The sequence below is a fragment of the Alternaria arbusti genome, assembly GCF_024043155.1.
Source record: "Alternaria arbusti strain BMP 1465 chromosome Unknown scaffold_9, whole genome shotgun sequence".
NCBI classification, from domain to species: Eukaryota; Fungi; Ascomycota; class Dothideomycetes; order Pleosporales; family Pleosporaceae; genus Alternaria; species Alternaria arbusti.
In genome coordinates this window covers 819,916-842,144 of record NW_026249949.1, presented here as the reverse complement: position 1 = coordinate 842,144, position 22,229 = coordinate 819,916, and the positions used below count along the sequence as shown (strand labels likewise).

General features: G+C 53.4%; 7 protein-coding genes across 7 annotated transcripts; 4 read left to right on the top strand and 3 right to left on the bottom strand.

Annotated features, from left to right (window-relative positions):
• Positions 1 to 101: 101 nt before the first annotated feature.
• On the bottom strand, positions 102 to 3,201 carry J4E86_007198 (uncharacterized protein; the record flags this gene model as incomplete). Its single annotated transcript, XM_051447720.1, has 3 exons — positions 102 to 2,055; positions 2,103 to 2,701; positions 2,749 to 3,201. 3 exons carry the CDS (start codon positions 3,199 to 3,201, stop codon positions 102 to 104), a joined length of 3,006 nt encoding a protein of 1,001 aa, XP_051301318.1.
• A 1,871-nt stretch (positions 3,202 to 5,072) lies between these two features.
• On the top strand, positions 5,073 to 7,061 carry J4E86_007197 (uncharacterized protein; the record flags this gene model as incomplete). Its single annotated transcript, XM_051447719.1, has 1 exon — positions 5,073 to 7,061. One exon carries the CDS (start codon positions 5,073 to 5,075, stop codon positions 7,059 to 7,061), a length of 1,989 nt encoding a protein of 662 aa, XP_051301317.1.
• A 364-nt stretch (positions 7,062 to 7,425) lies between these two features.
• J4E86_007196 (uncharacterized protein) lies at positions 7,426 to 9,450 on the top strand (the record flags this gene model as incomplete). Its single annotated transcript, XM_051447718.1, has 1 exon — positions 7,426 to 9,450. The coding sequence occupies one exon, from the start codon at positions 7,426 to 7,428 to the stop codon at positions 9,448 to 9,450; it is 2,025 nt and encodes a 674-aa protein (XP_051301316.1).
• A 330-nt stretch (positions 9,451 to 9,780) lies between these two features.
• J4E86_007195 (uncharacterized protein) lies at positions 9,781 to 11,397 on the top strand (the record flags this gene model as incomplete). The annotated part of the gene is made up of 1 exon (XM_051447717.1): positions 9,781 to 11,397. The coding sequence occupies one exon, from the start codon at positions 9,781 to 9,783 to the stop codon at positions 11,395 to 11,397; it is 1,617 nt and encodes a 538-aa protein (XP_051301315.1).
• A 925-nt stretch (positions 11,398 to 12,322) lies between these two features.
• On the top strand, positions 12,323 to 13,723 carry J4E86_007194 (uncharacterized protein; the record flags this gene model as incomplete). The annotated part of the gene is made up of 1 exon (XM_051447716.1): positions 12,323 to 13,723. The coding sequence occupies one exon, from the start codon at positions 12,323 to 12,325 to the stop codon at positions 13,721 to 13,723; it is 1,401 nt and encodes a 466-aa protein (XP_051301314.1).
• A 1,295-nt stretch (positions 13,724 to 15,018) lies between these two features.
• J4E86_007193 (uncharacterized protein) lies at positions 15,019 to 18,439 on the bottom strand (the record flags this gene model as incomplete). Its single annotated transcript, XM_051447715.1, has 7 exons — positions 15,019 to 15,052; positions 15,241 to 15,610; positions 15,760 to 16,197; positions 16,297 to 16,688; positions 16,971 to 17,753; positions 17,803 to 17,905; positions 17,959 to 18,439. The coding sequence occupies 7 exons, from the start codon at positions 18,437 to 18,439 to the stop codon at positions 15,019 to 15,021; spliced, it is 2,601 nt and encodes an 866-aa protein (XP_051301313.1).
• A 1,391-nt stretch (positions 18,440 to 19,830) lies between these two features.
• Positions 19,831 to 21,809, bottom strand: J4E86_007192 (uncharacterized protein; the record flags this gene model as incomplete). Its single annotated transcript, XM_051447714.1, has 2 exons — positions 19,831 to 21,668; positions 21,731 to 21,809. 2 exons carry the CDS (start codon positions 21,807 to 21,809, stop codon positions 19,831 to 19,833), a joined length of 1,917 nt encoding a protein of 638 aa, XP_051301312.1.
• Positions 21,810 to 22,229: the final 420 nt, after the last annotated feature.

Below are 22,229 nucleotides of genomic sequence, written 5' to 3'. Positions count from 1 at the left end.
ACTAATCTCGAGGACTAGACTGTATGAGTATATACACTGTACACCAACATCAACCCCCTCCTCCCCCTTCACCCCTCTCATCCGTCGCGAAAAAGCCCACCCTAAGAGCCCCCCGCAGCATTACTACTAACCGTCCTCTTCCACCCACCCCACCCCCATCCACCACCCGTCCCCGCGGCGGGTTCTTTAGGAACAGGACTAGGCGTCACAGCCGGCGTTTGAGTAGGCGTCGCGAAGGGACTCCCTCCCATCGGGGATCCATTCCCACCGTTCCCACTGTAGCCTCCACCATTCGCCCCATTGCCACTACTCATAACACGCTTCATACCCTCGAACCTACTCCTCATTTCCTCGAGTTCCTGGCGCGCAACTGCTTCCGCCGTCTTGGCGTTTACGAGTTCCAAAAGGAGAGCTTCGCTGTCGGCGGGTGTGTTGTTCTCAGTCGCAAGCACACTCTGTGTAGCGAGCGAACTACTCCTCTTTGAAAACGGGACCGGCGGAGCAGGGGAATTGTAATACCCTCCTCTCTCGCTCTTCTGGCTATTCGTCCTGCCGAGCCGTAATTCCCGCAATCCACTCGTGTTGATGCTGTCAGAAGTTGTGGAACGGGATAGTGTGGGTGGTGTGTCTGGCGCATTCCCATGGCTACTGTGATCCACGCCCGTCCAACTCGCAGCTGCAGACTGCTTCCGCGCGTTTTGGCGCAGTTCTTGGATGTTTTTCTCGAGGCGCTGGTTTGCGTTGTAGCTATCTTGCAACCTATGCCGCGTATCTTTGAGCGCGTCACGTGCGATTTGCAATTCTGCGTCGCGGTCCGACAGATCGCGGGCCAGGGCATTAGCGCGCAGGGTCTCGTTGGCGAGTTGCTCTTTCGTGCGGGACAAGTTGTCGCGGAGGAGGGCTTTTGTTTCGAACATGGAGGAGGCGCGGTGGTGCAGTGTGGCTGCTGGAAACCGGGATTCGAGCGTTTCGACGATTTCAGAGGCTTCTTCTGTGAGTTCGGGGGTGGAGGCGGCGTCATCGGAGGAGGAAGGGGGCAGCGTGGTTGCGGAGGTAATTGTTGTGCGGCGGCGGGAGGAACGGGTGGAGGGTGCGGCGAGGGTGGTGGTCTTTTTGCGGACTTTGTCGACGACGGTGCGGACGATGCGGTGGTCTTCTTTGCGGTCTTCGCGCTGCTTTTGGAGGGCGGCTTCGAGTTCGCTGTTTTGGCGTTGCAGTTGGCTTACCGACATGAGGAGTTGCTCGATTTGATAGTGTAGGTCCCGGTCTTTTGACGATGCGCCCATGGCCATGGAGCCGTGTCCCGACTTCATCGACAGCGCGTCGCCATTCGAGGCGCGCGAAATATCCGTCATGGCTGTACTTTGTGTCGCAGCAGAAGCATCGGATTCGGCAGTAGAGTTGAGTGTTGAGGCGAGACTCTGCTTGGACGCCGAGCGCCTGAGGAAGCTAACAGGGCGTGAAGGCGCGGAGAGACCCGGGCTGAGTGAAACGGACTTGGTCGAAGAGTTGGAGGGACCCCACAGACGGCCCAGGAAGCTCGTGGCAGATTTCTGGACTTGCTGCTTGGACGAATCCTTCTCCTGGGCCTCCTTGTACTGCTGCTCCAATCCCTGCAACCTTTCGCGCGTCACGTCGTTTGTGAAACCAACGAAATCACCGACCAATTCATCCGCCGACCCCGCGTTCCGCCCGTATGGGTCCCAGAGTTGGCGCCCCAAAAGCAACTGCATCACGTCCTCGAACTCACTCAGGGACAGCAGCTTTTGCTCGTTGCGCTTCATTAGCGCGAGGGCTACCCGCATGATCGTCTCGGATGCGCCCTCGGCAAATAGTACGTCGTAGATGCGAAACAGCATGGGTAGCGGACATGTGACAGCGAAGAAAGACAGGAACCATTGCGATAGATATGCGGATTGCACTTCTAGATCGTCAAGATGCTGGGCTAGCTGAGGCATGTGTTGGTGGAGCAGCTTCTGGAACTGGAAGATGCGGAGATGGAGGCCAGAGAGGTCCGGCAGGAAACACGAGCGCAGATCGTAGTCTTCCATGAGCCTGGTGTTGTTAGTCGCTGACGTTGTGAAGAAAGTGCGATGACCTACCTCACGAGCACGCAAAAGGCTTCCTTGTCGCCCATCTGCATGAGCAGCGGGCCAACGAGGAAACCAAGACCCTGGCAGTAGCCAATCTTGTGGTCGTACAAGCTGAAGCACTTGAGCACGCGGCCGAGCATCTTCTGCCCCTCGCCTTCAGGGTCTTTGAACATCTCCACACCGGGGAAGCTGCGTCCCAAGTCCTTGTTGATGATGTTCTCGTACGGACTCGACTCTCCGCACAGCGAGTCATATTGGTCCTCGATCAGCTTCTCTCTCGAGCCAGCTGCACTCTGCCAGACGACGCCCCGCAGCGGCGCTGGTATGCCTCCCCGAATCTTATTCAAGCAGAGCGTGGGCAGTCTGTGGACGGTCTGAGGGTAATCGCGTACGAGGGCAGCCCAGAACTCGAGTTCGGTCATGGGTGGCGGCGAGGGCAGCTGGGAGAAGCGCATGGTGGAGGTGTCATCCGCCACGAGGCGCTTGAGCTGGTTGAAGGAGGGGGGCCGTGACTGGCTGCGGGCGCGGGCGACCTTCATGTTGGACTTTGAGTTTGAGAGGATGGCTTCGTTCTCCTGCTCTAGTCGGGCGAGCAGCAGGGCCATGGCCTAGATATGTTAGTATTCGTTGTTCACACAGGGGCCGGGCTACACACCTCCTCCTCGCCCTCGGGCTCCTGTTCTTCCTTTTTCTCTAGCTCAGCCCAGTCGACCTCTTCGCTTTTTCCCGAGCCATTGCTAGTACGGCGCCCCCTGCAGTCTGGCGCTGCTGTCTTGGGGGAGACGGGTGCGTCGGTGTCCCGCACTGAGATGGTAGGGCTGGTCGGGGCGGGCGTGTCGACGCTGGATTGGCTCGCCCGCCGTCCGAAGGCATTGCGGATTTCCGTTGAGTTGGTTCGTGATGATGCTCTTCGCTCCTCAACTATAATCTCTGGCCGCATCACCGATTCCCTCGCGCCTTCCTCTTCCTCTGGGGTTCTGCCGTCCGTCTCGGAGAGGGGCACTGTGACCATCGAGTCTGTCGGCAGCGGCGAGCTGTCCACGTGTGACCTGGGCGCGCGCTCGACGGCTTCTTCTTTCACCTCCATGGTGATGCTTCCGCTGGACATGTTTGCTGTCTTCACGGTGGTGGTTCGATATGACGGAGCGGAAATTTGCTCTCCGCCGCGGCAGGTAGAAAGAACAGACCTGTTTACCTGGGGCGCTCGGTTCGGTGGTGCTGGTGTAGAGCGTGTTTCACTTGAGTGGAATTAGTATGCTGGCGCCGGCTTGAGTCGTGCACGCTGTGACTCTCTGGGTATTACTCTGCAGGCGGCATTCATGCGAACAGAAGAAAGTCAGAGCGACGGCGCAACAGCTCACGGCAGCACGAAAAGAGCGCGACGGACCGCAAAAGAGGGAATGATTTCCCCAACGGCCTCGAAAGGAGCATCAAGGAGGCCCTGGACTAGGCCCGCAGCCAGCTAGACCCTCTTGGTCAGGGTCCACACTCGCCTTTGCTGCTTAATTTACGGCGGGACCAGCTGCTGCCCCTGGCCCCGCATCCCACCTACACCGACCTCACCTCCGCCTTTCCTATGGATCGAGCCCTTGATGCCACTGATTTCGCGACCAAGCGCTGATGTCACGACGCTGCCACTGGCAGCTGTCACAGCCATGCACGCGCAAATGGCGTGCACGAGGGACACGCGACGTAAACATGCGCGCCCACGCTAATTTCGGCGCCGGAGCCAATCACCGCCGCCGACACTCCGCATCCTCCTCACCAAGACCTCCCTCCAACCCCCTCCGTCCGCATCGAGCGATTGCGCTCCTCCCATGCCCTCTTGAGTCGGCAGCTTCCTCCGTCGTGCTTGGCATCGCTTAACCGGGACGGGTGGTAATAGTACCTCAACACCTCCAGGGATTAACAAGAGACTACTCGAGTGCCCCTGCAGACCGCCTCTTGCTACGGCACAGTTGCTCCACACGAACTGCCCATCTTTTCCGTCTCTCGCGCCGAACTAGATGTACTCGCGTAGTTTGGGTTCTGGATTGCGACGATCAGTGGTATTCTCCGCTGATGCGAGTCTACAGTTATCTCCGTCAACTACTACCGTGATCGAAACTTTCCTCATGTGCTGGAAGAATATTACGACCCATGTTATCTAGCGGCTACAGCGACTGGACGCGGTGGATCTCGATTTAATAACGACAAGATACGAAAATTTCGGTCTTGCATTCCTACTTGTTTTATTTATGTTCCCATGTTCCATGCAATGCCGGAAGAACGCCCTGCCAAAAGTTTGATTCTCGTCATCATGCCGCAAGATGAGTGACGTTCAACGAGAATTCTCGTCTTCTGATAGAAGCTCACCACAGCCTATCTCGAGAACCATCACGCGAAGGTAGGCGCACAAGAAACAGTGAGTGTATAGCCCTTCTCGTGCTGTCTTGGACTTTGCTAAGAACAATCTTTAGTTAGGTCCACGTGGGTACCATCACAACCGACGGACTCCAGCAAGCTGATGCTCTTCGCGAACCCTTCTCACCCCAGAAAAGATAAAAGATGTGTATCACGCAGAGTTGTGATAACCCTGCCTTCTTGAGCGATTCACCATTAAAATTCGGATCTATATACACCATGCAGAAATCACAAAGCACCCTATTCACGTCTTGATATATCAACTTCCAGCAAGTATCGTCCCTGGGCCGAAACAGTGCTTCGAATTACACAATGACTGACAACCGGTCTCCTTCACTATGTCGTTCTTTCCGGATAGAAGCTTTGACCATCTTTGTAATTATCTACACTGTTTTTTACACCTTCACAAGGGTCTAGAAACAACTCGTGAATGGCCCACAGCAAGAAGCTAGGCTTCTATCATTCTGGTCACTTCTCTGGTTACTTTATACCCCGCTCCCCATCCGTTGCTTTCCAAGTTTATACTTGCTGCTCACGTCTATCAACTGTAACAATCCACCACCCAGTACCGCTGCGATGTCTACCAAGCGAAAGAACGAAGCGCCTAGTACACCAAAGCCCGCGAAGAAAGCCAAGACAAGCGGCACTCCCACGCGCACATCTCCGCGAAACAAGAAGAGCGGTAGTGAGACACCACCCGCGAAGAGCCCTGTTAGGAAGCCGAGGAAGCCGGCGCATCCCGGATCAAAAGCAGTCAAAGCCCCAGACGAAGACGCCAACTTCGAATGGGAGATTCTAGGCGGCGACGAACGCTCGACGCTCGTCGTCGGTGAGGCTCAACCAAAACGGCTGACACTTACGTTCCACCATCGACATGACAACAACGAGACAGATCGAACCTTTAAGTACGACAGGAGGGGAGAGAAAGAGATCAACTGGAACAACAAGGACCACATTAGAGACATCAACAAGTGGCGCAATCAAATATTCGTCCAAAACATGAAGTTCCCACCCAAGGTCACACACACACCATGGACTCCGTTCGAGACCGCCTATCTCGAGCTGTTCCATGAGAAGCTCCTGGAAGCTGCGACTGGCAAGACGGATACCTTCGTGGCGCCACATAACGAGCTCATATTTGAAGCATTCAACGACTACTTCGAGGGTCGGACCGATATCCGAGACAAAAGCAACGAAGTCATAGAGGAGGCTCTCGGTACCAGACCCCCGGGTGGGCTGAATTCGTACCTCAATCGTGCTGGTACGAATATCCGTGGCCTGCGAGATCGTATGAGAGCACTCGAGCCTAAGCTCAAGAAGAGCAAGAAGGAGGATGCTTGGATGCCTGACATCACGGACGACGAGATCGAGCAGTACATCAAAGGAGATTGGCAACCGGCTGTCGATACTGCTGCTACTGCTGCTGATGATGATGAGGATGAAGAAGGGAATGAAGCTCAAGCTGAGGATGAAGGTGAAGGAGAGGATGAAGATCAAGCTGAGGAAGAAGACAACGGTAATGTCTCCGATGGCTCTACTCTTACCACACCACCTGACACCGACGAAGAACTCGAAAGCATGGAGATTCTTGAGCGCGAACAACAAGCTGAGCGTCTGGTAGTCAAGCTCAAGCTTAAACCCAGCACAGCCAGCAAGTTTCCAGGAAGCAAACGTCCAACCACCAAGCCTACAGTCACCAAGCCCACGACAGCCAAGCCTACAGTCACCAAATCTACAGGAGGCAAACATCCTACCAGCAATCCCGCATCAAACACGCGGAGTACTAGTAAGGCCACCTCGGGCAGGTCAAGCACCCGTTCTTCTTCGCCACCTCCCCGAGAGAAAAGCACCAAGAAGACGAGCCCCGCCAAGAAGACGATGACTGATCCACGGAAAGCAACGGAAGCGCCCGAACCGAAATCAAAGCCGCGAGTTATTAAGCCCGTTGAGACACCACCAATACCCACCCATCCAGACGTCATTGCCTCTCTCAAGGCTAAGGGCTACACATGGACTGAACTACCCGCGACCAATGAAGAGGCTATCAGGGTGCATCAGGAGGCGCAGAACGCGAAGCCTAGTGAGAATGCGTGGATCGAAGAAACCAAGAAGAACCTGGAAGATCGCATCGGAAGGCAGACAAGTGCGGATTTCGATCGCGAGTTCTTCAATAAGGATCTAAAACAGAGATATGAGGGCAAGGGCAAAATGGTCAACGTGGAGGATTGGCACGAGAAATCTGCACGCAGAGCCGGAGCGGCGGAAGTTACTGCCCTGCTCAACACCGCTGATATTCCACCCCTCGGTTACACAGGTGACATCCGGGATCTCCACAAGAAGAGGCTGTTATCGGAGGACGAACTCGAGTTGGCTGACGCACGCGAAGCTGCCATCCCTCGAATGCATGACGCAGTCGAACGCGCGCGACAGATGAAGATCAAGGAAGAGTCTGACAAAGACCCCAACTTGAAAGCGAAGCATGATCGGGCTGCAGCTATGCAAAAAGATGTGGCCTACGATTCAGACATTACGACCTCGGGGGAAGATACAGATGAGGAGTTATGATCGAGCAGATGTGGACGTTGATGTATTTGCTGGACAGCAAATCAGGTGTCGCAGTGCGAAAGGTCATCAACTACGAAGCTACCGGATTGGTCGCTCGCTACTACTAGCTAGAACAATGAAATACACAGTGCACTATTCATTATTGCAATAACGTCCATGTGACGCTGAAAACGTTTCTTTATCATAAACAAAGCACCCGAGTATCGGGAGGTACCGGCACTCGAGAAGACGACGAACAAAGCGAAAACTTTGACCTTGAAAATGGCTACGTTGTCCGTATCGTCCTCGATACTCGAGATAAACATCGCTTGACGCAGTACCACATAACGCTTCGCAGGACGAATCAGAAAAAGTGCCTGACACGATGGTAGCGGCGACTAGATCACAAACCAAGGATGCGCCTGGGGCCGCGCAGACAGCTTCATCATCTCTACTGGTCAATCCTACCGTTCAAGAGAACTGGCCCGCTAATCCGACGACGCCAGCAGAGTTCAGTGCATGGATGGCTGAAACCAAGGCCGCTTTAGAAAAATGGTTGAGAGAAGCCGAGGCAGCGGACAAAGACCCGGCGATCGAAGAGACCATTGACAACTATAACAAAGAAGCGCTAGAGAGATGGCAACCATTTGAACGACAAACGGACGTAGAAACGGGCATTATCCATGATGCAGCGCAGCAAGCGGCGATGAAAAGAGCCGTGTTGCGCGAAAGGAGAACGTGCGAGAGCATACACGACGAGCACAGGACGTGGCGAAAGTTCGTCGAGTACCGATACGCGCAATCTGCCTGGGAAGACTTCCTATACTACCAGAATGTATGGAATAGAAGAGGACATGAACCGTGGAAGATATATAGCGTAACAGCTGCCGAGCAAAGATATCATGAGGCACTAGGATCGCTCAGTGCGAAAGCAAGACAGCATGTGGAAGACTTAGACTCCAACGAGGATACAGTAGGAAGACCACCGAAAAACCACCAGGCCAAGGATCCAAAAACCCACAAGCCGGGTACTCACAACCAGAACAAGCTCGACCGAACGAAGATCAACGCCTACACCGACGCCTTCCACGACCCTTACATGGTCTGGCTAAAGCACATGATCGACCTGTACAAAGGAGCGTGTCTCGGATATCGGAAGCGCATTCCCGGCGTTGTGGCTCCTGAGAATGCGCATCGGTATAGCCAACCACCTCGTGGTACTACACCGCGAAGGACGCCACGCTATCACCACCGCCATCGTCACATTGAAGAAAGATTTCCGCGTGTGATACGGCAGCAGATAGATAGGGCGGAGGATGAAGAGGGGTATCGGACGAAAGCGCAGAGAAGCCGGGATATGCGGCTTGCAAGGAGGGGTAGAATGGAGTCGATTACATGGAGTATCGACGAAAAGGCCTACGAAACCATGAAAGCCGAGAAGGAGAAGGAATACAGCAAAGACCCACTCACCATATCTCTCCTACCCGACGGTCACAAACCCCACCACGGCAGCTTAGAAACAAGTTTCAACTATCCCACATCCTTCGACACCCCCGTCTCCACCATCCTTAAAACCATCCAAACACGAGACCACGTCTACGAACCCCTCAGCGACCCCTCCCCCTCCCCCTCCCCCTCCCCCTCCTCCCCCAAAAGCAGAAAAAGGTTCTTGAGCTACAAGAAAGACGAAAACGGAGCGCGTATCAAGAAAATCGACAAAAGACCACACTACCAGCGCGAAATCCACATGCGCGAAGGCCTCGTCTTCGAACACCAGATGCGCGCCGATGGGACGGTAGAAGGGCGGGACCGCAACGGAGATTGGATTGGAGATTGGGTACCGGGGCAGATAGCTACACCCGTTTGGGTTTACGATGGAGATGGTGAGCGTATCCTTTTACCACCGCGATATGAATCGAGGAATAGATTTTCTACTTTCCTGGTCAAGGAATCTCATGTTAGGGAGACGCGGCGTCAGCGACAGGAAGGTGCGGAACGGGAGTATGAGGTATCGGATGATGAGGATGGGGGATGTGTAGACTCGAATGCAAACTTCCCGAGGTCGGGGAATGTTAATCCGGAGTTGCTGGGTAATCCTTGGGCTTCCAACTTCGACAGCGACGAAGAAGGGGGAGAAGGTGAAGGTGTTGGTTATCCTGGTGACAGCGATGACGATGATAGTGACGATGACGGCGACCTGTTCGCGCAGTCTTATAGGGAGTGCTCGGAGAGTCCGGCGACGAGACAAGCGCGGTTGTTGTTGGAGGATATGCGGGAGAGGTTTGGTGTGCTGGACAGCTGGACTGTTGAGAACGTTAGGGATTTGCAACGGCATGGTAATGATGGTTCCGTGGTTGTTGGGGATGAAGAGATTATAGATTGGTATAAGAGCGACGCGGAGGGGTCGTAGGTCGTAGGTATGATTGATGTTTGCTGTCTCCCTCAAGTTCGAATTGCCTGTGTCGTGTGAGCTCGACCAGACTTGATACTCGACTTTCAGCAGCGCGCGCCGAACGGTGTAGTGAAAGACACGAATCGGTGGCGCTAATCCGTTGCGTGCTCGAAAACCTAAGGTAGCCACCGCGCACTGACCATCACAACAGTGAGCAGTCGATATCTATTTGCTACAAGTTAGCAACCACCTACAATCAACTCGATAAAGACACCCGCAACCCTTTGTCGCACTCTAAGCGCCTTACTTCAACACGAAGCGTCCGCCAAAGCTCTTCGCATAGCCATCATGAGTGACATCATCCTACCAGATGCGGCCGCCGCAGAAGAAAGCCGTCCCCAGGACACATCCACACCCACTCAAGATGTTCCTGATGAGGTGGCGCGCACTCCCCGCAACATCGAAGATGCGGCGTCTCCAGAGGAAAGCATCCCCCAAGACACGTTCACAATCACACAAGACGTTACCGATGAAGTAGCGAGCACTCTCCGGAGCATCGAAGACGCCGCGTCTCCAGAAGAAAGCCGTCCCCTGGACGCACCCACACTCACCCAAGACATTCCCGATGAGGCAGCGCGCACTCCCTGGAGCGTTGATGAGTGCCTTTTCATCCAGTTGCAAGCCGGCTTTGCACTTGCCGCCGCCTTCCTGCCCATCTGTACAGTACTCCCGCCGACTGGTCAGAGCTACTACTACGTCTTTCGCCGGTTCTTTAGGACTGCAGATCAAGATGCATCCGAGACCACTCCCGAACAGGACGCCGCCGCAAGCCCGAGAACCCAAGAAGAGTACCTGCTCAAACAACAGGAGCTGGTACACTGGGCGCTGAATAAGACGGATGAAGTGGCGCGGAAGGCGATGAAAACCGGAGAGTTCATGAGGGGTAAGATGTGGATAATCGAACAGGAAGTCTTCGACAAGTACCGAAAGATTCGCGAAGAGTATGGCCTCGAATTGCCGATCGAAGACCCGAGGCAGACCAAGGAGATTCGCGAATTCCTGTACCGAATCGTTTGCGCAAGGTTCCCGAAGTCGTTGGGACATAGTCCCACCAGCTCAGATGCGGACGAGAATCGCACCACTACGGAAGAGACTGACGACGACATGTATGAAGGCTCTACTCGTAGCTCTCCGCCTGAAGACGAGTTTGAGAATACAGAGAGCGCTTCGCCGGTGGAGGAAGATGCACCTGTCGAGAAGGACACTACGCAACGTACCAGAACAAGGGCCAGAAAGCCCATCGCCGCCCCCGAAGGCAACAACGCATCCCCACCAGTCCGTCAGTCCGGTCGAAAAGTCCTTGTAACCGACAAGGCGAGAAAGGCGCAGACAGGTACGAAACGCACCAGGCGAAACACTGCGGTGGAGAACGAGAGCGAAGACGAGGATGAGGATGGAGAAGAAGACATCGCGGAAGTTGAAGAAGAAGACGAGGGTGGAGCATCACCGAAGAAGCGCGCCAGGAAGACCATCAAGAACATCGCCCAGAAGACCGCAAAGCCGAAGACCAAGAAGGGTCATGGACCAAATCGCAAGCAGAACGATGCCTGGTCGCAAGCAGAGCGCGAGGTCATCGTGACGCTATTCAACAAGATCATAGCCGAGAAGGGCCTTATTTACTGGGCGGAAAACATCAGTTCCATCTTCCACGAGGCTACCGACGCCGTGAACGCACATAGGGCCCTGGATAAGAACACATATCCAGGTGATACTCGTCGGATGGACGGTGTCCGCACTCAGGTCCACAAGAAAGACGCTTATAAGCGCATTAAAGACCGAGCTGACGCGCTGAGGACTAAGAAGGCCGACCCCAAGAAGACGGTGACAGAGGCAGAGCTGAAGCCTCGAGATGTATTCAAGGTGGCGGATATCGAGCCCCCTAGCGGCAAGAAAAGCAAGAAATGAGGACCAAGAGTGAGACTTGGGTAGAGAAATCGGTGGCGATGTTTTCAGCGACTTTCGATGAATGGGTGTAACGTAGGTGGTCTGAGGATACGTGTCCGTCAGGGCAACATCAAGGCAACGTCTTTTGCCGATGAGTTGGAAGGTGCGAATCGAAGGTAATGCTGCAGATTGGATAAGATGTGAGTGGAGCTGCGAGACAATGATGTTCGATACCCATTTGGGTCGTCGCCCTTGACTATAGCAATGAAAAGATGAAAGATATATATCCAAATGTGCTGGTTGTGCTTACTGGGTGTCTTCACGACGCGCGCTGACTTATACGAATGGAGGGCGTTTGCCTACATAGATCGTGTCCATCCACGAGGTTCGTGCGTGTGTGCGATGATAGTCATATGGTAAATGGATGTGAACGGATGATGATGCGGCGATGGAAGACGACAGAGGCAGGCGCCAAGGTGAGGTTGAGGTTTGCAGCGCGCCATGACGTCACCACCGACGCGTTGACACCGGGCAACTTCCTTCCCGAATCCACTACCTGCATTCAGCCTCGCACATCGCGTCGCAATGCTTCCATACTCTTTATCTTCATCGAAGGAGCGGTCGAGATATGTGCGACAGGGTGCACAAATACGATGCCATCTCTGGGCAATACTACCGCTACTGCGGCTATTCCAGCCTGAGCGTCGCTGATCTGACCCGTCGATTTCACGAGATATCCGCGCAATGGATACACAAACAACGAGCATATAGGTGTGGCTCTCGAAATGACATGCTCAAGAGGGTCATGCATCGATGTCAAGACGCGTGAAAGGTATCGCGTGTTGCTTGCTGCTGGAAGCGCGTGAGGGGGGTCGATATCCATTCAAGTATAAAAACGGGAGTCATCGAATGATTTACTGACAGACTATCGTTACTTCACATTACCATGGCTTCAGATGTTCAACACCAACGCGCAAGACTACTCCACGCCCATCTCAAGGTTGCAGCCGGCGACTACCCGCACTGGAATGAATCAGACATCTACGACATGATCAAGGAGGGTGTGAGTGACGAACACATCGAAGCCGAGTGGAATTATGCTTTGTCGGTGTATCAAGACTTCAAGGGTGAAGCGGCGGAGGTCCTATCGCGCCTGAGAAGGTTGAGTGTTGACCGTTTTCATATCGGCGAAAATCTTATCGCAATATGGATGAAAGAAGGAGTGCCGGAACGAACCATGGCCTTGCAGTACCTTCTGACTACACTTGCGCCAACGGCCGAGGATCCGAAAGCATGCTTGGCTGAGCTGGAAGTACAAATGGGCCCTTGTCCATCGACGACGGAAGAGTACATCCTGAGCTGCATCCATAAGGGTACTTCCGGCGTAGAACTTACTGGTGAGTATGCAAGACGTGTATACGAAGCGCAATTGGCAGAGCAAGCAGACTTCGCAGACCCTATGTCCGACGAGGACTTATGGTTGGAGCTGCATTTCGGTCTTTTATACGCTACCACAAATCTTCCGTCGGCGCCCATCGTTCTGCGGCATCCACAGCGCTCTCTGGATCAATACAACATGTACTTCCACGACAGATCTGGCATAGACATGAGTCTCTTCAACGCCAAGACAAATAGATTGGCGGTAAAAACGGCCATGAATTTACACTGGCGAGTGAACCTATTGATCAAAGAGGGCGATCACCCAAAGGCCTTGCGAACGACCATCACAGCAGAACATCTCGAAGCATATCGGAAGATACGTGACAAGGTCATAGACGATGAGATCAACCTATATGTGGAGAGTCATGGCGCGCTCTGGCAGTTCCTCTTGAACCTAGCGGCAGAGTTGCATCCAGATCTACCCTCATCGCAGGATCCCGAGCGCGACCCCACGCAGTCTACTGATGTGGTCAAGCCGGCCACAGTATCCAGGCCGCGATGGACCGATGTCGAACGTCACGCCCTTTGGCGCTGCATCAACAGGTGGTGCAACAAAAACGGCGTGGACCAGTTCGAGCTACACAAATTCAAGAAGGCCAAATGTACAGAATTTGCAGAGGAGATAAAGGCAGATTGTGCAGAGAAAGGTGAGGTGTCAAATCGCAGCCCAACCAGCGTCTACAATCAGATTAAAGATGCGCATCGCAAGGACGACCCTACGGTACCGAACTGGCGGATCACGGATTTGTTCAACCGTGCAGAGGAAATGAGAGCGATAATCGCACGCGGCGACCATGTTTCGAAGGAGGAAAGGCGTCCGAAAGCAGCCATCAAGGTTCCAGGGGATGATGAGTCTGACGATGGATTGGAAGGTTCTGAGACGAATGAAGACGAAGGGGGTCTCTAGATTAGATGAACTAGATATCAGCTACAATGAAGCCTAGCCTTCCTTCATGACCTAGCACTGAGTTTACAGGGCGAGTCTGGCAGTGTTATGCCGAGCAAATTACGAGGATGCTGCGAACAGTGTGAGATGGTGGCAACGTAGTGGCAGGATAAGCAATCTTCACGTGGTTCCGCACGTTTGTTCGAGCCCAGCGTGACCCGATCATATCAGCCGCTTGATACCGTCCCTCACAAACATCCTGACGTATAAAGAAGAAGGCCAGTATGGCGTTACCTTCGATCAATACACGGAGTTATCACCATGACCGACAACCTCGATACTTCAGCCATCCCGTACGCCGAATGGAACAGAGATCAGCGCGCGTGGATTCATCTCTACTACAAACTTCTGTTGCAAACCAGGCGTCAAAACCCATCTTTCCCGGTCTGCACTAGCGACAGCGTAGCTGCAATTGCTCATCAAATGTTCTTCCGCAGCCCTGAAGAGAAGCAACATGGCATGAAACCGCACTCTTTGGAGGACGATGAGGTCTATAAGGCTACATTTATTCGGTACCGAAATGTCGCTCTCCCGAATATGATGTCTCACATAGTGCAGCTCTGCAAGGACAATATCGAGTTAGACTCTCGTTGCAGCATACCTCAGGTCTTCATCAATAGACCGATGCTAGATGAATATATTAAAATCAGCGGAAAATATTTTGGTGGCGGCACTAGTCGCGGCCCAGAAAACGATGATCCAGAGCCCTGGGAGTCGCAGACTACTCTTTGGGGGTTCATCTCAAAGGCAGTAACCGAAAGGTTCCTTCAACGTGGGGTTCTGGACAGCCAGGACACTCTTGTGCAGTCATTCGCTCGAGTAACTGGCGAACATTTCTTACTACCACCCACCGATGAGGAACGCGCGGAGTTGATTTTGATGCAGCAAGTCATTCAGCGTCTACTGGCTAGAGCAAACAGTGGCAATTCAGACGATGGCACAGCGTAGGGGCCATAGATGCTTCATCCATGTAAGCACTGAATATGCTGTGGTCTCGTTTCAGCAACTCGCATGGAAAGAAGTTCAATCTCAGGCAATTCATACACACATCTACTTCATAGCCGTCGAAGATATGACTTTCATGATCCAACACTGTCTACGCGACGAGTCTGCAGTCATCTCATAGGACCTGGGTCCCACATGATTTTGTTATGTGCATTCTATTTATAGGCGAAATGAAAGTTGACTGTGTGATCTTGGTTGAAGCATTCTATCTTGAATAGTTCACGTCGAGCTCCTCCGACAGCTGAGAAGCATCAATTGCTGACGGCCTTTTCCTTACCCAGTAGGCTGCATCTTGCCACCTTGTATCCGACAATGCTCCGGAGCCCTGTCGGTACCAACAAAGGACCAGATTCCCATCGTGGAGAATTATTTTGGCGCAAGGACAGCCTTTGTTTTGACATGGCCTGCAAGCTTTGTGCTCACCAATCTGCTGTGATACTTTACTTTTTCCAAATACACGAGTTCGCACGCACCCTCTTCCCACATTCGCTAACCGGTTGCCTTCCTTGACCATCCTAGCATAGGTATTATGGCGGGACCTATCCGCTCGTGCGTATTGGACGTGGTTACTTGCGCTGAACCAGTATTGGAAGTCTTCTGTGAGAATCTCTTGGACGTCGGGGGATAGTTCGTCGAGCGTGTGATAACTGGTTCCATCTTCGCCCGCGACACAGAATAGCCAAGGTATGTCGTCCGCAATGAAGAGATCGTTTTTCCCCAGCTGTGTGAAAAACGACTTTCTCTTCCTCTTTTTCGCTCGCTGTGTTGATAACTGGTCTGGGTCGAGTTTGTGCGTACGCTTATCAAGGGTGAATGTAGGTGGAGTCTCGGACCCCGCGAGGACTAGGTATCGTGTCAGTGCTTGTTGACCTTAAGACTTCAGAGAGGAACGCGCTACTCACAGTCCTGGTCTTGATCGAATTCCGAGTCGTTAAAGACAGGTGACGGGGTCGGAGAAGTCTCTTGATCTTGGGTGTGACTACCAAACGAACGATCTCTTGACCGAAGCCTGGAAGATAGCGGTATTGAAGACGCAGAGACATCCACGTCTCCTCTTTGACTAGATTGTGCCATGATTGGAGGCGGCGGCTTTGTGTTTCTACCTCCTCCCGGCTTAGGTATCATATCGTAGAGTATCCGATACTGCTCTTCCGAGTCGAAGAGCTGCTTTTTGGTGTCGGAGAGCTCTTGCATGATGTTGGAAAGCTGTTCCTGCGTACATAGCTTCTCTGCGTGCTCTTTGTTGGTGGTCGTGCGAGCATTACGCACTTCCTCGCGGAGGCGAGTCGCGAGGATACCATGCTCTTCTTTAATCCTCGCTATCTCCGCGGCGTGCGCGAGGTCTTTGGTCCGCAAATCTTCCTCTGCTTCAAAATATGCGATACGTAATCCGGCCTGTGCGGCGTCCTCGTCGGGATCGGTCTTGGCTTCTACAGCTGTTGTAAACAACTCGTTAGTCTTCATACTCAACGCAAGCTCACACTCCTGAGTTCAAGAGCCAATATCTCTGCTCTTTTCGGATAACTCACCTGCAGAGTCGAATTGTTCGTGAAGATGAGCGATCTCGGTGTCTTTCACTCTGCATGCTACGCAAAGCTCTTCAGTACTCTTCTCTTGGTCCTTCGAGGTCGTAGTGTTCTCCTTGAGGGCATCATTCTCCTCCCAAAGCTGTCCGATCTTGGTGTACAGATTATTCAGCTTTCGCTTCTGTTCGCCAACGGTGCAAAGAGCAGCGTCACGTTCACGCCGAAGTCGAGACTCGTTCTCGTTGACCTTGCTCACTGGGTCTATCACACTTTGTGAATATGCCGAGACAACAGTAGTATCGTCATCGAGGCGCGTCTTGGAGGCGGTGACGGTAGTAGTGACTTCTTGGGTAAGTTCACGGGCTTCGAAATCGTCGCGCGTATCACTGGATTTACTTGGATGCGACATTTCTCACATCCGGGGTGATAGGTGATGGGCGAGACTGGGTGTCGAGGCGGAGATTTCGCGTCTCAAAATGACGGCGGTGGGGGTGCGACGCATGCGCTTCAGGAAGGAGCAAGCGGCTTAGTCACGTGAGTGTTAGTTAGCGCAGAGTCAAGAGCAGTGCATGAACGAACTGTGGCCTGGTCGATGGGGTGTGTAAACGGATATTAAGATGCAATACTAATGACTTGTTTCGCTGGATTAACGTTCCCATGGTACTATCGTGAACTACCACAGCTTCCATGAGCTCCGTGCTTCGACAGTACTGTTGCAAGGTACTGCTGTGCCGTTGCCTGGGCTTACAACACCCTTGCTCTGGATTCCAGTACCCTCGCTCGTATCTTCGGTACCGTTGCTCGGGCTGCCTGCGGTAGTCACCCTGCTGTTACCATTGAACGCAAGTAGGTTCACCGAGCCCATGGGGTCCGTCACGACATTGGGCGTAGCTAGCGCATACACCCTCGCCTTGACATCAGCAGCAGTCGATGGTCCTTCGAGACCACGCAGATATGAAACTAAGCCCGCTACGTGAGGAGATGCCATGGAAGTACCAGTCAGCGTCCTCGTCTCTGTGTCGCCCAGGTTGGATGCCGATACAATGTTTGTTCCAGCAGCAAAGATGTCGACCGCAGCGCCGTAGTTGGAGCCTCCGCCGCCGCTGTGCCTCTTATTGGTGATTTCGATGTTTCCAACACAGATGACTTCAGGGGAGCGAGCTGGCGAGCTGTTGATAGCAGGAGAATCCTCGTTTCCTGCCGATGTCACGACGAGAACGCCTTTCTTCCAGGCTGCAGTGATGGCGGCATCCCATGTTGTTGACGCGGAAGAGCCAAGCGAGACGTTGATGACGGCGGTGTTCTGGCGGCCCTTGGAAACAATGTCGTTGACCGTCCAGTCAAATCCGGCGAAGACATCTGATGCGCTTCCGGTGTCACTGTCCAAAACCTTGACGCCGATAATGTTGGTCTTCTTAGCAACACCGTACTTGGCGCCACCCACGGTTCCAGCTACATGCCTAGAGCTTGTCAGGATGTGAAATGAATGTTTCAGAGACTGTGACTTACGTTCCATGGCCTTCGTTGTCGGCGTCGGCGGTGCCTCTCACAGCATTGTAGCCCCAAGTTGCTCGTCCCTCGAAGTCGCTATGGCTGATACGAACACCAGTGTCTTGAAGATAATGTCAATACCGGGTCAATGTTGTGATGAGTTTCGTGACTTACCCATAACGTAGGAGAAGGTGCCCTTGCCCGCAGTGTCATCATACACATAGGAAGTGGCTCCTGGAGTACGGGATGATATGCTGGCTAGACCCCACGGTGCGTTCGCTTGAGTCACCACCGCGTTGATCCTCACGATAAAGTCCGGTTCGATGGTGAGGACCTCAGGGAGAGCCTTCAGCTCTTCAACGGTAGTCTCATCGAACGACCCAGCGTAGGCTTTGAAGTCGCCAAATCCGTACTCGCGGTCCACTGGAGCACCAACGGGACCATCGTCGCCTCGTCGAGCCAGATTGCGGGCATGTATGCTGCGCACAGTGTTGTGGTGGGCTGCGATAGATGCAACGTCGGTATCAGGCTTCAGCTGAACGATGTATTTTCCGGGGATAATCTCGTTTGCTGGAGGCGCCACAACGGGAGCAGCTTGGGCCAGGAAAGGGGCTGCAGCTGCAGCGAGCGCGGTGATGCGGGTGAAGAACTGCATTTTGCCTGTGGATCGTGGGTGCGGCGTGTGGAAATCAAGGTCGATTTGCCCACTACTGCTGGACTACGTGCGCTTTTTGACTTGCACCATCTTCGTCGCAGAGGCTACTGTACGAGTAATCGTTAATCCAAGCATCGCGCTTTTCTTGACTACTGCCTGTTTGGGCTCAGCTCCCGTAATGCAGTTCGTATAAGAGGCGATGCCGGTAGCGGTAGATGAGAATCTTCCGACTCATGGTCAGCCAAGACAGTCGCGCCAGGGGTAATTTTGGAAACGGGATGGAAAACAACCCTGTTCTTCCGGCCAGCGCTTTCCATTTCGAGCGTGACTACCGGGCGCGAAGCGATGGACACGGGATCCGGCGTCGTATTTTGTGGATAGATCCCACATCGGAATGCACTCCGCAAAATCGGGCCTTGTAGTATCAATGCCATTGTTCGCGACAACAGAACAGGCAGGTTCCAAGAGTCTGTATATTGCGAAAGGCTCGAAGATATGGGGAGAGATAAGAATCAGCCTGGGCAATAGAACACTATCAAGGGTAAAGGGCAGTAGATGATGCAAAACGCTGTTCAGAGTGGTGGACTTTTCGGAGAGGACAGTCTGCGGTGCATCTGGAGCCGTATTGCATCAGCCCAACACAGGTAACGAGAAGGAGACCATCCAGTCAAGAGGTAACAGCGTGAACTATCGACGACTTGAAATGCGTGATGATCTCGTACTGGAAGAATCCGCTGGGCGGGCGGTCCCGAGATCTTGAGCGGCTTGCGGCAGATATCGGCGCGACTACGGAAGTAGATAACGGAGACTATCAGTCCAGTCCATCAAGCTGGTTGATGATATGACACCGAACAGTCGCTGCTTCGTGCTACCTCTATTAGCTGGCTCGCGACGGGCTGGCTGTCGTCGACGCATAATGTCTGTAGATGATGGGCATGCGGGTAAAAAGGAGTAGCGAGGAAGCCGCTCCGTTCGAGAACAGGCTAGGCTGGTCGCGCCAGATGACTCAGCAACCCCCGAGGTCCCTCGCGCCAGGATGGCGTGTCGAAGCTGTTGCAAACTTCAACACTACAGAACGATGGTCACGCGTCGTGGGGAACTGCATCAACCTGCATATTTACATGTCTTCGCTGAGATGCCACGGTAGCTTGCGACAGCGCGTAATGAATAGATGGAACAGATAGACTACCTAGGTATCCAAGGATATGCAAGAAGTCCAATTCCCTTCCGCCTGCTGACCTTGATTCGCCTCTACGCTGTAGCGTCCGGTGCACTACCTTCGTCTTCCACGCAAAATGCTGATGACATTGGCGAAACCTTCCATCTCTACCTGGGCCGAAATCTTGCTGACTCTTTCTCAGCCCATTCCGCCTCTAACAAAAGAACAAGTTCTAGTCATCCTCATCAACTACTTTTTCCTCATCATCACCGCCAAACTCAAAGATCATGTCAACTTCGCGGTTGATGTCCTCATCGTCGTCAACCGTCTCATCGACTTCCTGGGCAGCATATGCTTCATTACGAGCATCCATCTCGGCCTTGGTAAGATGCGCGTCTCGTCCAAGTTGTATCCTGCCTTTGGCACTGAGCCTGGGACGTTTGTCAGACTTGCGCGGGGAAGAGGGCAGCAAATCGTCGTCATCGTCGTTGTCGTCTTCGTCTGAGCCGGATTCGATAGAAGTCTCGTCGTCGGAATCAAGCTTACGCTTCTTGCCGGGTTTGTTGTGTTCAGAGGGTGTCTGCGGGTTCGCCTTTGCCAAGAAGCCGGCAACGTCGACAGCCTGATCAGGATAGCGCTCGTCGTCCGGAACGCTTTCACCAGCTTCAATACGCGCAGCCAGCTTCTGACTCTCGATGTATAGCATGCCCAAGGGCTCGTTGGGTTTATTCGTCATCTGCTGTCTCGCCCAACCACTGACCGAGTCAACTGAACGCAGAAACCCTGTCTTTGCCACAAGGGTAGCCTGGAGATCCTCCCTCCCACTCTCCATGATACGAGGTAGGAGCTTGTCCAAGCCGTTCTTCTTGACCCAAGTGTTCACCCACTCGTAAACGATGGCACGCTCATTATCGGTCCAGGGATCGCGCATCTTGGTTGTCTCGCCAGTGTCACGATTGCGCCATTGAGAGAGCTTCTTGCGGTACTTCAAGACCCATGCATCATCGTTAAGATCGATTTGGTCAAGGTGGTCGAGGTCGACGAGGTGTTCGTAGATGTACGCGTTTGTGGCTGTGTCGAAGACCATGAACTTGAAGGTAGGTGTCCAGCTCGTCTCGCCGCGCGTCCAGGTTTCTCCATCATCTGAAGTTACCCAAGACGTGTCTTTCCGCTTGTTCGGGATGGTGACAGCGGCGGGGTCCGGAATGAGGTACTTGGGACGGGTTTTGTCGCGCCACATCCTGGTCAGCTCCTCCTCAGTGTACTTGATGGTGATCTCTGGAATGACGTCCAGTTGAGCGAAGACCTTCCCTAGCGGAGTGGTGACGCGGTGGTGCACCCGAATTTGCTCGCGGTTGTTCATCACGCGCAAGAACTCCTCCGCATCTAGTCGAGCCGTCTGATTGAAGACCGGCTTGGGTCGCTTGTGTTGCCAGTTGTCGAAGTCGTACTGGAGCACGTATATCGATTCAAAGAACGCTTTCATCTTACCGAACTTCGTCGGGTTCGTCCAAGGGTCGACATCAGGTTCGATGCCTTTCTTCCTAGCCTTCTCCACCAACGCACCATACAAGGTCACCAAATCCTTACTCAGAAAGAGTTGCGATAGTGATCGGTGTTCTGGATTTATGTCGCCATGCACGCGGTTCTTGGGCTCAGCGTTTAGGTTCGCCTGCGACTGCTTCTTGATCGCCGCAGTCAAATCCGGGACGAGCTGGTCGCACAAGTTCTGGTATTGACGAAGTCGCTCGGAGCGGTTGCTTTCGGCGGACCAGTGTGTCGCAACGCCGTCCTCCGTAATGTCTCCAGCTAGGAAGGCGTCGAGCTGTCGACCTTGAGCCGACATGTCGAGATCAACTACTGGCTGCGAAGCATGTCGCGTCAACGCTAAGAGAGTCGAGTATGTCAGGAGAATGTGTAGTTTCTCTGGGCTCAAGGGCACGTTCTGTGATACCGGTGGAGCCTTCGTCTCGTCTTTGTTGCCGCGATTTGGGCCCGCAGTGTCTTCGGTAGACGCGCGCTCGCTAACTCGGTCACCTTTCGCGATAGTGGGCGCAGTAGCCAACATGTCTGGAGTACAGAGCGTCAGTATTGTTCCCCAACAAGATCAGGATGTGCAGTATGGAACGCACAGCACCCCTCAATGTTCTTGACGCTGTCGCCTGCCGCCAGCGGCGCTGCATCAGCCCGCTTGTATTTGTCTGTCGCCATGGTGTAATTGCTATCCATGTTTGTAGAGCCGTCCCAAAAAGTCTCAATGACGCCCGAGATGATAGATACGTAGAGCCTGACGTGGATAGCAGATCATATGGTGACCGTCTGTGCGTGGAAAACCTTGGCAAACGAAGGTGAAGAAGTCTTGCAGCGGAGCAAATAGCTAGTAGCATGAGCATGTTATGACGCCATGGTCAAAAAGAGGTCTCATCCACTCACGAAGACCGGATGTGACTGTCCATCGCTGGGGGAGGTATACCTATCTTTGACGCCTTGTCCCAAGCACCTTACAGTTCGAGGACAGTGCATGTTACTGTGATTGGTTGAGTTGGCGAAATGGGTGAAGAGACATCGTCAGTCTCGACGACTACCATGTAAGAGGAAACAAATTAGGTTATCAACAAGGCGCGAGACAAC